The following is a 14,401-nucleotide window of genomic DNA, read 5'->3' on the forward strand; positions in this document are numbered from 1 at the left end:
TACAGGATCAAGCATGCCCAAAGAGACCTAATTACGGTATACATTTTGAAAAAATCGGGAAGAGTCGAGCAAACACGCATTTCATAAACAAAATATCCAAATCATTCAAACAAACTCGCAGAAGATGTCGCTTCAGACAACAACAACAAGCCAAACGATTAGTAAGAATTTGAAAAAAAGGAGACCGCATTGAAAGGGGAAGTTTTGAGAAGTTGCCACAAATTTAAATTGTTTATTGATTTAAATTTTTTTTAATACTGAAAAATCCGAAATATCATTCAGTGAGTATTTTCGAATGTATACGCAATCAAAAAATTGCGATAATTTCTTTAGCACTGCCCTTAAACATTACCGAATATTATATAGGGAAGGTGTCACTATGGTGAAAAAATCAATAATATTTTGTTATTGCATAATTGTTTTTGAGTAAACAAAATTAAAATTAATTATTAAGCGATAAAGCCTTAGCGCTTTATTCAAAAATATAAAACAAAAATTATTTTTTAACACGCTTTTTTATATAAAATATATAAAAATCATTTAAGCATTTTACAACAACAAAAAATTTATATATTTTATATAACTATATACATATCTAACAGTCTTACTTATATAAGTACCCGCGCTGCCAAAAACAAAGCTTGCGATTCCGTTATTGACTTTTCTGTTGGAATCAAACATTTATGTAAGTATGTATTCATAAATGCTTATGTAAAGTATATGCTTATCAATGTATATGCGCTATATTTTATAACTTATATAATATATTACACCCATACATACATATAGTTTATTTATAAATACTTAGGCGTATACAATAAATTTAACTGATAAGCTTTGCTTACATACAAACATACTTATATTTACTATATGGTATATGCTAGTAACATGTATGCTTTTTCAAAGTCTATATACAGAATATCTTATTAACTTGATAAATATATGTATTCCAAAAAACTTTATGAAATTAAGCGGCTTATGATTATAATTTCGCTTAACATTTTCAAATACTGAGCAAATTAGTTTTTGCCACGCCTTGTGACTATTTGTTGTGAGTGAGTTGAGTAAAGCGAAAATCATCAGAGAGCAGAACTCGTTGAACGATATTAATGAACATTTGAAACGGTTTAGTCAGACTTTTTTGGGAATTTATTAATATCTGATTTTACCAAAATATTATTATATTATCAGTGAAGTTATACATTTTCTTGCGGCCCATATATTTTAATCTAGTATTTGAAATCTGCGCTCAAATTATTTTTTGCCAAGTTTTTAAACTAAGATTGGTCATGTATTTGACTTAATTAATAAAAATATTTACAAAATGGTAAATACTTTAATTTTATAATTACCTTTGAGTGAAATTTTAAAGACAAATTCTTTTCTGTTCTTCGTCCTGTTTGCACATTATGCGATAAGTGAATTCGTGAGAAGACAGCATGGGATAGAATTATTGTAAAATTGAAGAAAAAATTGGTAGAACAAATAACACGGTTATACAGTGGTTTAGTTGCCCTAGATGTAACATCGATTCTGGATGCACAAATTTGGGCGTACAAATCATGAAACTGTGAATCGTTTTGTAAAATTGTCGCTCTTTTTTCAAATCTTTACCTCATTGTGTTGAAAATCTCTTTTTAAGGTTCAGGTGTATTTTAAAGATGAGCTATATTTTTGCATCGTATAATGATCTCATCAACCTTAATACTTTTCTTCCATCACTTTTAGTTCCTGATGAAAACGCTCTCTCACTTCTTTACTATAATTTCCCAAAACTACCCGAAAATTTAACCAGAATTCTTTAAGTTTCAATTGTCAGAACATTCATAACCTTGGTCATCCTTTCGTTATTCAAATATTTCAACTTTCAGCTTTTACATACGAAGCTTCGGATATTTTTTACCAATGCACTTGAAACAATGACCTTCCACTTTGAAAATTTAATATATCATCCTTTACTTTGTCACGCTTTAAATACTTGAGTTTATAGAAAAGTTTAGAGAAAATAACGGAATTTTTCAAAACAACGCTACAAAAATAGACCGATCTTCTTCTGACATTTCTCTTTAGTAGTTTCTCCGAAATTCGGAGTCAGTCGCCTCAACTTTAAGAGCGCTACGTCCAATTTATGGTCGTCATAATCGTCCTGTTAGCTGAGCAAAAATTTTGAATCAACTGGTACAGTACAAAATGTTCCTGTGCCAGTGAGGCAAAGAAATGTCCGTTGTGTCGAGAATATTGCTGTCGATAGCGCATCAATTGAGGAAAACCCAAATCTCTCGCACGTTGTTCTCAAGCGTTGGGACCTTGACCTACATCCTTACAAGATCAAATAGATGCAAGAACTGAAACCGCATGATCACCATGAATGAATGACCACCATGAATCGCCGTATGTTTGTGAATTGGGCTAAGCAACAACTTGAAAATGATCCGGATTTTCATCGACAGATCATCTTCAGCGATGAGGCTCATTTCTGGCTGAAAAGCTTCGTCAATAAGAAAACTATGCGTTATTGGTCAAGATACCCAGGGCGAATGGAAAGTATCATTTTTTTATAGAAGTGAATACTATTTTTGAGTTTTAATTCCATAAATCATTTTCGGACCATCGAAAAGAGAATTCAAAGTAATGTAGCGTATTAAAAACACAGAAAGGTATATTTTCAGAGTCTTGGAAAGTATTGAAAATGCAACTCTTTACATAATAGCTCAATATAATTTTCTCTGTACTCTGCTCAAATAGCACAAACTGTGGTCACAAAAATATAATTATATAATTTTAACGTGTTTAATTAAATTATATCATAGCCAACTCTTGATTCTTTTTTTAATTTCTAAATTAATAGCAATTCTTTAATGTGTCATATTTTACAATTACTTTATATCTAAGGTTTCATATTTTCATTCGTTATATTTTGTTAATTATTTAAATGGCCATAAGACCATAAATTTTATGATTGATTTCTTAATAATAAGAATATTAACGCAAATCTACACAAATAGAAAATGCTTGGTGATTTGTGTAAGGCGCCAGCTGGAAAGTTCGAAAGACAAATGGAAAATACGAAAAAATTTAACAAGTTAGTTAAAGAGTTAGTTTTTATGAAAACATAAAAATAATTATAAGCAATATAAAATTGTGTTTATGAGATGTTTGTAATAAATTTTTATTAGTATTCAAAACTTCAGTGAGAATATCAATTAAATTCTTTACATACTTTTTTTATTTTTTGAAAAAATGTATATCAGGATTCATAGATTTTTTGTTTTATTTACAGCAAAATATTCTTAACTTTTGAAAGGAAAAATATTTTACTTAAACAAATTTTTCTCGTCAACTACTCACCCGCTGAGCCATCTAACTGCTTGGGTGGCTGCTCCGTATAGTACATACTTTTGCCAATAGCCAACGTACCCTTGCGATCGACGGCATTTATGCCGGAGCCGCCCAGGGCCGACAGACTATTTCCATTTCCTCCCGTAATAGATGCGGTGGCGGAATGCGAGGAGGAAGCCGAGGATGCGCCACTACCCAGCAAATCCGCTTTCATCAAGGATATATCCTTTTGTATAGCATTTATGGAGTCATTGCGTGTGGGTATGATGTTGTCTGAAAGCGTTGATAACATAATAAATTACAAAAAAATATATTGTTGTGTACGACTTTTGACTAAAATAAAATGTTTTTTTTTTTTTCATTAGGCATGTTCATATTTTTATTTAAAACAAAATATTTAATGCTGTTATACTCACTTTCCCTCGTTTCAATTGTGGTATGTGTGACTTGCTTTGAGGGCGTCGATGGCAGTGGAATTTCTGTAATAATTAACAGGAAATGTGAATTAATAGTATTCGAAAATTTATATTTTTAATACTATATTAGAGTATTTCAGTTACGGATTTCAAAAAGTCGGGGTTTTTATTGTCTCTAGAATGTTGTCCTAAAGCTCAAGTTCATCCTAGTAATAGTTTTTAATAGATTTTTTTCCATCACAAATATTTGAGGAAAAAAATGTGGCGAAATTTACACTAAAATATTCAAATTTTTTGTAACGCTGTCTGCCAAAAATCCAATTTTACTCTTGTTTTGCCTTGGTCCAAATTCTAAGCTAAGGTTTTAACTAAAACACGTATTTTTTCACTTCAGATAATCCAGTAAGGAGTTATCCTGCCAACGCGGGCGATCTTTTTTCCGAGGGGACCCAGAGATTGTAGCATTGCCTTGGTCAATAGCTTATGACAAATTTCTTAATGATATGTTGCCAAATAAAAAAGCTTACTGTGCAAGAGTTTAGAACTTTTATATTTTGAGCGGTCTATTTGTATGACAGCTATATTCTTTAGTAGCGGAAATGATGTGTTCCAAATTTTAGATCGGTATCTCGTAAAATAAGTACTGGTTCACATACATACAAACCGAACAGAATAAAACTACCTACTGATTCATATTTTGCATCAGTTTTTTCTACAAAGGCAGTCTTATAACGCTAGCAGATCACCGAACAAGGTTAGCCAACAGGAGATTAACTTAATGTCACGTTACCAAGGCTATCATTTCGAGAGCTATAAATCTTCTTTCTTATAAATTACATTAATAACAAGCTCTCGTAACCCCACCACGTTCTGGTACCATATCAAAAGGTTTTCAATCACTACCATTTTTCTACAATATGTATAAATGTTCTACTATCTCAAACAGAAAATTTTATTGCTACCAACACAAGCACAACAGAATTGCTCTCTTATAAAACTTCCAAGAATTGCTATGTCTCCCTCTATGATACTGTGCACTTGCAACTGTTACTTCTCATTTTGTATGTAAATAAATGTGCATTCGTTTCATTTCATTTTACTTACCGTAAACACGTATGGATCCTTCCGTTTCGCCGAGCGAGTTCTTAGATATGCATCGATAGTTGCCAAAGTCACCATATTGTAAATTTCTTATTGTCAGCTTCATGTGAGCGCTGTGTTGCAGTTATTGTTATGTTGTCCCGCATTTGTTGCATGTTGCAGGAGTGTATGTAAGCGTAACGGTAAACAGAATAAAGCAATAATAATAAATAGTTTAGGGTTGCGGAGAAGAATGGTTGTGGTAAAGAGAATTGTTTACAAAGGAAAATAAAAATTTCACTTACGAAAAGATTGTTGAAAAAATGAAAATGCATAATAGAAAAAAAAAACAATTTGTATAAAATATTCTATGTAGCTAAAAGAAGTCAAAGTAACTAACTAAAATGTCAATATGCAATAATTTAAAACATTTTTACGAAACATGAATACTTAAAATAAATATTTGAAATATTTAAAATGGCAAATCTATATGACTTTATTTAAAACAGGCAGAATATTTTTGCAAATCGAAAATATAAACATGTATGGAGAGGTTTCATATAATCTCAAAAAGTTATAAGTTATAACTAACCGAAAATATAGCGGTGAGACTTTTTTTGTGTGTAATTCACCACAAATTTTTAAAACAAATGTAAAAATTTATGATTTCATGATTGTACAATGCCTAATGACAAGTTATGAGTCTTCAAACAGAATTTAAAGAAATATGTAGACAGGGATAGCTTCCGCAAACTAAGCCATTATTGAGAGAAGAAGTTATCTCGCAAAATAAAATTTATATATAAAACAAAGAAAGTTAAACTGACCGAAGACCGTTTTTATAATTTCTAATAATAATTTCTGAAAAAAAATATTCTATAATATTATTTGAAGGCGCTGCACTTACCGGTAGGAATTCTCCGTGTAGTCCGTTTTATACTTTTTACTTGGCAGCACCATGACTGAATTATATACCCAATAAATTATTGCCCTGTTAAGAAACATAAAATACTTGTATATAATATATGTATATGTATTTTATATGTACCTAGAATCTATATACTTTTCAGTGGTAAATTAAGTACAACTTAAGGAGTTATTGAAGTTATTGAATTCAATAAGACAGTAAGTCTTATTAAATTCTACAACACCTCTAAAATTTTATCCTAAATTTTCAAATTGATCCGAATATTAAATTCGGAGTTTCGGATATACAGCCTTGTGAACTTGACCGCTCGAGGCCAGCTAGGCTAAGTGCGCCGTCTTTAAACTTTTTTCAAGAAATTGTGTTTTTGAAATCGGTTGACAAGATTTCTCGCGAACTACTCAACCGATCTTCATGAAATTTTACACAGGTTTTCTTAAAGACTTGGACAAAGGATTTGATTACAACTATTTAAAAAAACTGTCGCGAAATTTTAATTTTTTTGTAAAGATGTCTGCCAAAAATCTAATTTTTAGTTTTTTTCCTTTGTTCAAATTGAGAGATAATTTTTTAACTAAAACACGTATTTTTTTCGCTTTAGATGATCCTGTAAGGAGTTATCCCGCCAACGCGTCACAATGGCCTAGTTTAAAACATTTTTTTTCCAAAAATTCCAGAATTTCTTTGCTAATAGTTTATGTTTGTAACGACAAAAAACTCTAATAAAATGTTTCATCTTGTATATGAGAAAACAATTTTTTTTAAGACTGTTTTATACCCGACGAAACCCATGCATCTTAATATTTTCTCCATTTTAGAAGGCTATAGCTCAAAAAATATTTAAAGTATTTGTTTAAAAGTTTATTTTAATTATTTTCAGTTTAAAACATTATTTTCCAAAAATTTCAGAATTTCTTTGCTAATAATTTATGTTTGTAACGACAAAAAACTCTAATAAAATGTTTCATCTTTTATATGAGAAAAAAATGCTTTTAAAAAGACTGTTTTATACCCGAGGAAATCTTAATATTTTCTCCATTTAAGAAGACTATAGCAAAAAAAAAATATTTAAAGTATTTGTTTAAAAGTATATTTTATGAATTTTAAAGGTATGTTCCTTCACCACAACAGGAATAGAAAATCAAAGTAGTTTACTTTAATGATTTCCGGGATAAAATACACGCAGCGAACTGCTGAAATGACTGAAGTCATTTTAAGTAAAACTATGGAGTGGTTGAAACATGGAGAAGAAGAGAGTCTTGGAATCATCATACATGGTTATGTCGTTCCTAAAAAAAATATTATATTGTTGATTTCTCAAACACGAATCACAGCGATTGGTGATTTTTAAAAACCCTAGTAAATGACTTAACATGATTAAGTAAGCAATTTTCTTCACCAGCCTTTTATAGAGGATTTCGATATGCTTTATTGTAGTTGTATTATTTATACCGAATTTTTTGCAATCACTGACAAATAATTCTAAATATGTATTTTTATCTTGTTATGTTTACAAATATTGTTAATAAATCATAAGCTGCTTATTAAATTACAACAGTTTTCCTAGCTCATCTATTAATATAATGATATATAAAGTAATATTAAGCAATAAAATATTGTCAGCTAATATACCCATAACAGATTTAATTATCATTTAGACAATATTCAGTTCCTTACTAAGTTCTGCTCATTATTTATTTAATTCATAAACTCACTTAGGATGTGCCTCCGTATGACAGTCAATTGTAACATCGGTGCCAGCTGGCGCGCCAACCAATTGATTTGGTACCCAAATCATTGGAGAAACTTCAATAGAAAAGGGAATGGAAATGAGAAGCAAATAAAACATGATAAAATAGTGCGTTTTTCATATATAAATGGTTAAGTATGTTTTTTAATATATGTGACCTGGTCTACGAAAAGGGGGCTTAGGTGTCAAAAAATTAATGAGATAACGAGAAACTGACGAAACGAGTTTTTATTTTTAACAGCTTTTCCCAGAAAATTAGTTTTCGCACGTTAGCTCCCTTTTCGTAGACCAGGTCACATATATTATACAAGTACACCAGGTGTCCGTTATTTTCCAAGTTGAGTTTTTTGCAAGCGCCTCCTTAAATTACAGTTTTTGCAAGCAAGTGCTTTATGCTAAATTTATATCGTGCTTACATATATCGTCTTACTTTTTCCATATATTTATATGGTATCCTTTGATTTTTTAGAATATATATTTTTTCCAGAACAAAAAAATCTACAACTTTTAAAAAGTGCTTTTCTAAAACAAAATTTTCTGCTCTCCAAAATCAGGCTGCATATTTTTGTTTCATAAAAATGTTCCTCTAAAAGTTATACAGGAAAAGTACTGTATGTATGTGATACACCACGTCGTATGAGCAACACAGAGAGCACAAATCAGTTGTATGCATGCTCAGGTAATTTGGTGTATAATTTAACTGTGTATAACTTTTTAGAAATGATTCTATGGCAAAAATTAGTCAACTTGGGAAATAACGGACACACTATATTAGTGCTAATGAATTGATAAGTAATTGGCAATATTTTTAAATAGAACTGGTAGGTCTAATTATATATACACATGTATATATATAGGATACTCTAGACATAATTCAGTTTTATAAATTTATTTTATTTATATTCAATAATAAATAGATTTTATACTAACATTCAACATCCAGTATAATCCTTTTAGACACCGAGGGCGGTACACCATTGGTGGCTATGCATAAATAAGCGCCCATTTCATTGCGACTAACTTTTGTCAGTGGCAGCACCTCGCCATCGTAGACCAAAACTAAAAAAATGTGAAGAGTGATAAAAAGAGTAGAGTAAAAATTATTTTTATAAAGCTTTTATACATATATTGCAAAACATTGTTGCTTCAGCCGTATGAAACTCACCTTTCTTCTTCTTTTCGACGGCAATTTCCTCGCCATCTTCGCGACGCCAAATTATTTTCGGTGTTGGAAAGCCATCAGCACGGCAAGTCATATTGATGTTTTGATTTTCACGCACAGCCACAGATGAGGGCGTGCTTTCGATGTCTAAGATATTCGGTGGTACTGAAGAAGGAAGAAAATATGGATAAACAAAATTATTATATTATTTAAAATAAAAGAAAGAAGATATTCCATAATTTAAAATGAGCAAATATGAAATTATGTTAATGTATTAATATATAAATATTATTAAATTCAAATAATTAACATTAGTAGCATAAAGAACCAGCCAAGTGAAAATAAGTCTGCGGTACACCATTTGGTATGAGCAATACAATCTCAGCTGGTAAAACGTATAATTTTATTAAATAATACTCGTAATCATTATTATTAAATTTTTGATCTCACACAATGAGAGTTTTATTACAATATAATAATTAATAGTAGTATTTATATAAAATTAGTGGCACCTACCCACAACCTGCAAGTAACCCACTTGGCTTATCATAGGATTCGTATTTACTTGGCACATATAATAGCCACGATCATCTTGATGCGCCTGATTCACATGCAACAGCCATGTGTTGGCATTATCATAGGTAATGGTATAGCGTGGTATGCGTGAGATGACGTGCTTGTGTATTGTAAGTATCATTTGGCGATCGATGTGTATCCAGGCGACCTAAAAATTTATATAAGAAATAGAAAATTAGAAATATTAGGAATAATTATAAATTACAAAGAGAATGTAAAAGGACATGGTGGGCTGAAAAGTCGCAAACTTAATTAAGAAATAACTTAATTTATATTTTTATATATTTAAATAAATTTCAACTGACCTTATAGCCACCCAAGTGCTCAACAACGCATGGCAAATTGGCGTCTCGGCCAACAGCAACTGTTACATTCGGTATCGGCTGCGCGAAACGTGGCTCATCCATCATCACTAGGGGAAATTTAATTTGTCAAATATTTTCAGTATATGCTTTTATATTAGTTTGGTTAAATATATATGTTTCAACTGTATAAGTTTCTCTTATTTTCCCTCGCTAATTTACCGTCAGTAGAACAAGTAAAGTTTGCTTAGGTAAATTTCTAGGACACCATGTGCTATAAGTAATATTTTAAGTATTTTATAAAACATCTGCAGTATTTTTAATGAATTTTTATTTACTTTGTGTTATTTTAAATACTAATTTCGAAAATAGTAATATACTTTAAGAAGTATATAAAATGTACATAAACATATATATAACCAGATTAAGTTTTAATTGAAAAATTTTCAAAGTTACTACTAAATCTCAGGACGTGATCGTCTACTAAGTTCTACGCTCTCAGCAAAGATCAACCTTCAGTAGTTGTACAAAGATACCGTTCAATCGTTATACATGCGGTAGGATTTATAATTTTTCAGGATGCCTTTGTATAATTTGCTTCGAAGAAGAGAATGAAGAATGTCAACTCTCCATATCCGAAAGTTTCGCCTTTGTCAGATTAAGTCTCAAAAACTTCTCACACCTTTAGACTTTCCATTTTCTAGTGATAAACAGGTTACTTTTGATTTATTTTAATTTCTATTTATTTTATTATAAAAGCGCTAATTATTGTCACTTATAATAACAGTTCCTTATAATAAGTATGTACGTTGGTACGCCAAGGAGTTCTCTATAAAAATTTCTCGTAATATGCTGGTGCGTTTCTCGAATCGATTATTCAAATTTTCTTAATAGAAAAAAGTTACATCAGTTCAAATGTGGAGACTTACACTGCGATGGGGTGACTTTTACTTCAGTTTTGTTAGCTATAAGTGACTATTCGTGATTTTTCCCCGACATTCTTCCGGAAAAATTATATGTTTTATGGTGTTAGTGCGGTGACTACTCAAATTTAGACTCAACAAACTATTTTTATTATAGCTTCCATAAAAACTTTTCAAAGAGGCTCAAGATATACAATTGTTTCTAACTCTCATAAAAAGCTTTCATAGGAGCTATCGAAAATAATTTTCTCCAACTTCCACAAAACGTTTTTACAGAAGCTTTAGCAAGGCTTTTAGTTTTTTGGCTTTTACGCATACGTAAGCATTCAATTTTTTTTTTGGCTTCCAGAAAAAGCTTTCCAAGGAGTTTTCGAAAACCAAATTTTTCTTCAACTTCCACAAAAATCCTTCCTACAAACTTTCAGAAGACTTTTATTTTCAATTTAGCCTATAAAGGAACATAAGTAAGAACCTTTTGTTCTAACTTCCAAGAAGTTTTCGTAAAATCATTTTTCCTCCAACTACCACAAAAAGCTTTCACACTAACTTTCAGAAGACTTTTATTTCATGTTTAGCCTTTATAGAAGCATAAGAAAAAACTTGTTTCTATTTTTGGGCTTCCATGAAAAGCCTTTCAAGGAATTTTCGAACATTTTGTTTTTGCAAGTTCCAAAAAAGCTTTCGAACAAGCTTTCAGAAGACTATTATTTTTAATTTATTCATCGTCAAAATGCTTTAAATGATTTGAAAAAACTTTTTTATGTCTGGCTTTAACAAAAAGCTTTAACAAGAGCTTTTGCAAAACTTTCACTTCTGGCTTTTACAAAAGCTTTCAAAGAAGCTTTCGCCAAAATTTATTTTTATTTTTTGGCTTTCACTTTTATGTTCATAGCTGTCCAATGAAAAGGTTTTTTAGTATTTTGGTGAAATTTTCACTCTTATAATGTACATATATAATAGATTAAAGTACTTGTAAAAATTAATCCATACAATATCTACTGCAATAAAAATCTTGACTAACCTCACTTTGCTTTTCTTTACATTACTTTCATTACTTAGTGTGTTTAATAATACTTTTAATAGATGATGAAATATTTTAGTAAGATAACGTTTAAAGTAATTTTTTTATGAAAAAATATAAAAGGAAGTCTTTAAAAAAACTACAATAAATTACAAAAAAAAAAAAATAAAATGAAGTTAGGAAACAAATTTTTAAGATTTTTTTTTTTTCAAAATAAAATTTAATGATTGATGCTTCTAGAAGATATAATATATGTATTATGGTGCAATTACTCAAAAAATGCCTCTTATAGAGACAGTTTCGTTTCATTTCTTTGCTGTATTCATCACAAATTAATTAAACTGATTTAAAACTACAACAACATTGCAATTGCGTCAATTTTAATAATATTCCGCCAAAGTATCAAAAAAAAATCGAAAAACTTAATCACTCAAGCAATTAGCGCGCCAATACAAAAGAATGCCAACCATTTTGCATTGCAGGCAAAGTAAAAAGAAAAACAAGGAAAATCACAGTAGAAAAAAATTGATTTGAAATTTCGCACTACTCACCATGTGTCACCAGATTTGTTAGATAGATGAGGAACATCACTTTCCGGTTTGTCCAGCGGCTGGGAAAGAGGTTCAGCGCAATTAGCAGCAACTTAATGACCGTAATTATGAACATTTTAACAGCTGGGCGTCGTTGACTGCTCTCGCTCGCTCCAGATGCAATACAAGCCAACTAATTTTGGGCTAGGAAGTTATTATTTTTTTCTAATTTTGTTAAATTTTTTGTTACTTGAGCACGCGACCCGGTTACAAGTTGATATGTTTACTGGTATAACGGGCTTGTTGTGTTAGGTCGCTTGCTGCTGATTATGTCGTTTTGATATGTGTTGGAAGTGGTTGATATCTGTATGTAATGAGCATATTTTTTCAAACTCATATTTTCTTTATTTCATTACATTCCGTTACGGTTAACTAACGGTCATTAAAATAATTTAGCTTGGTGTTTTTTTCGAAATAACTCATAATGAGTGGCTTGGAATTTGATATCTATCTGATCTGAAAAAATTCACATTTTTTCGCAAATCACACCATTAATCTAATTCTTTTTATAAATTACACTTGAACGCATTCCGCTTTTTAATGCCACCACAGCATAACTTCGTTGCAAAAAACTTCACGGCATTTTCGGTTTTCATTTTCCATTTGTAACATGATATATTTACGATTTTTAATTATTTCCAAATTATTTTGTTCGTTTTTTCACTAATTTGCATATTTGTGCGCATCTCTAGCACATCACCATTTCAGCTGAAATAAATTTTTTGTTGGTTAGCGATATTTGCTGCTTCAAACTTTTTGCTATATTTTGCTCATTCAGTATTTAGTTATTTATAATTATTTATGTTTGTTATTTTTTACGTGCTACAAATAAATGAAAAAACAGATTTTCCATCAGCAAAATTTTTCCACGTTTATTTGGCTAAAAATATACCAGGCTGGAAAATTTCACAAAAATATTTGCTGAGCGAGCTATTTTGGTTAGTTATTTCGGTTAATTAAAAAACTTAAACCTAAAAAAATTCAGGCCAAAACTTTTAACTAAATCAATATATCGTTCTGCCTTGGTGCTTTATTAAATTAATTTAAATTTTGCCAAAAAGCTGAGTTTTAAAAACGCCTTAATTATTTAAGGTGAAAATATCGCGATACAGAAATAAAAATGGTTTGTTTAACAAAGTAGCTCATGCTGGTAAGGTTCTTGTTAATAAAAATGTTTTAGAGTTTTTCTCTAATTTTCTTACTTCATATGTTATGTGGTACATTATTCTGATGTTACATATTGGCTTATATACTTTGTAAAAGTGAAAATTACAGTAAAAATACTGAAACGATATGCCTGGAAAACGTATTCAAATAATTTTACATTAATATTGAAACAAAAAATCTATCTAAATTATTCAGCTGAAGTATTGACTCTAAGTAAAGTTAGTCAAACAATACCAAATTCTGCATACCTCATTTAGTTTGTCTTTAATATATATTTTTGTCCTCATCTTACTTTTTAGAAAAAAGAAATTATGAGAGAAAAATTAGATTCCCAGCAAAGTGCTACCTGTTTCGATGTACTCTAATAGTATGAGAAAGCTCACAGAGCACTGAGCGCATTGGGACAAAAAAGCACTCGGAATAAATGACTATAAACATTATAATTAACGATTTTCTAAGGTTATTTACAGCAATTACTTATAAATAATAATTTCACATAAAATAGATTTCTGGACATCTAAAACAGTTTGTTAATTCGACCAAAAAAAGAACGAAAGAAAGAACGATGTTGGTCTCTAAAATCAAATATTTTATAAAAGTGTTCATTTTGTTGACCGTTTATTTACGATTCGATGAAAACAGATTCTTTAGGACGTGACGTCTGCCCCTTCTGGTAACGAAAAGAAATTTAATATGAACGATACCGAAGGTATTCAAAAATACTGAATAAACTGGCGCTAGAAAATTGGCCTTCTAGAGGCAGTAATTATTATCAAAACTAGTTTTTATTTCCAAACAACTTGTTGTTACAGAGCATAATAGCTTTGTTCACCTATAGTTTGTACCTATCACCTAAAACTAAATGATATATATTTATATATATAAATGATCAGGAGGACGAGCCGATTTTAAAATTGGACGACGGGTGTGGCACTGCACACTGTTAGGTAAAATTACATATCTCTGCAGCTGCTCGACAGATTTCAACCATATTCGATACGTAACATTCTCTTAACATTATTATGTTACAAAGCAAAAATGGGTGAACACAATTTTAAATTCCATCTGACTACTTCCTTCCCAGTCTACAAGAAGCAATTATTATAACGGGATAAGACGAATGATACCTTTGCAAAATGCCACCATATGA

The 14,401-nt window shown here is 30.4% G+C and overlaps 1 protein-coding gene across 1 annotated transcript; it reads right to left on the reverse strand.

The window, feature by feature from the left end:
- Positions 1–556: 556 nt before the first annotated feature.
- On the reverse strand, positions 557–12,869 carry LOC120778969 (lachesin). Its single transcript, XM_040111045.1, has 11 exons — positions 12,046–12,869; positions 9,554–9,660; positions 9,189–9,396; positions 8,676–8,837; positions 8,441–8,569; positions 7,476–7,566; positions 5,743–5,826; positions 4,860–4,969; positions 3,756–3,818; positions 3,349–3,612; positions 557–3,036 (listed from the first exon to the last, which is right to left on the reverse strand). The coding sequence occupies exons 1-11, from the start codon at positions 12,158–12,160 to the stop codon at positions 2,954–2,956; spliced, it is 1,416 nt and encodes a 471-aa protein (XP_039966979.1). The 5' UTR covers positions 12,161–12,869; the 3' UTR covers positions 557–2,953.
- Positions 12,870–14,401: the final 1,532 nt, after the last annotated feature.

Source organism: Bactrocera tryoni, chromosome 5 (genome assembly GCF_016617805.1).
Source record: "Bactrocera tryoni isolate S06 chromosome 5, CSIRO_BtryS06_freeze2, whole genome shotgun sequence".
Classification (NCBI taxonomy): Eukaryota; Metazoa; Arthropoda; class Insecta; order Diptera; family Tephritidae; genus Bactrocera; species Bactrocera tryoni.

Excerpts from the sequence above, each read along its gene's own strand:
- LOC120778969 (XM_040111045.1), bottom strand. The coding sequence starts at position 12,160 with ATGTTCATAATTACGGTCATTAAGTTGCTGCTAATTGCGCTGAACCTC. Across the intron at positions 8,838-9,188 it reads GGGTTACTTGCAGGTTGTGG|TACCACCGAATATCTTAGAC; the intron begins GTAGGTGCCACT and ends TTCCTTCTTCAG. Across the intron at positions 7,567-8,440 it reads GATTATACTGGATGTTGAAT|TTTCTCCAATGATTTGGGTA; the intron begins GTTAGTATAAAA and ends TTTCTATTGAAG.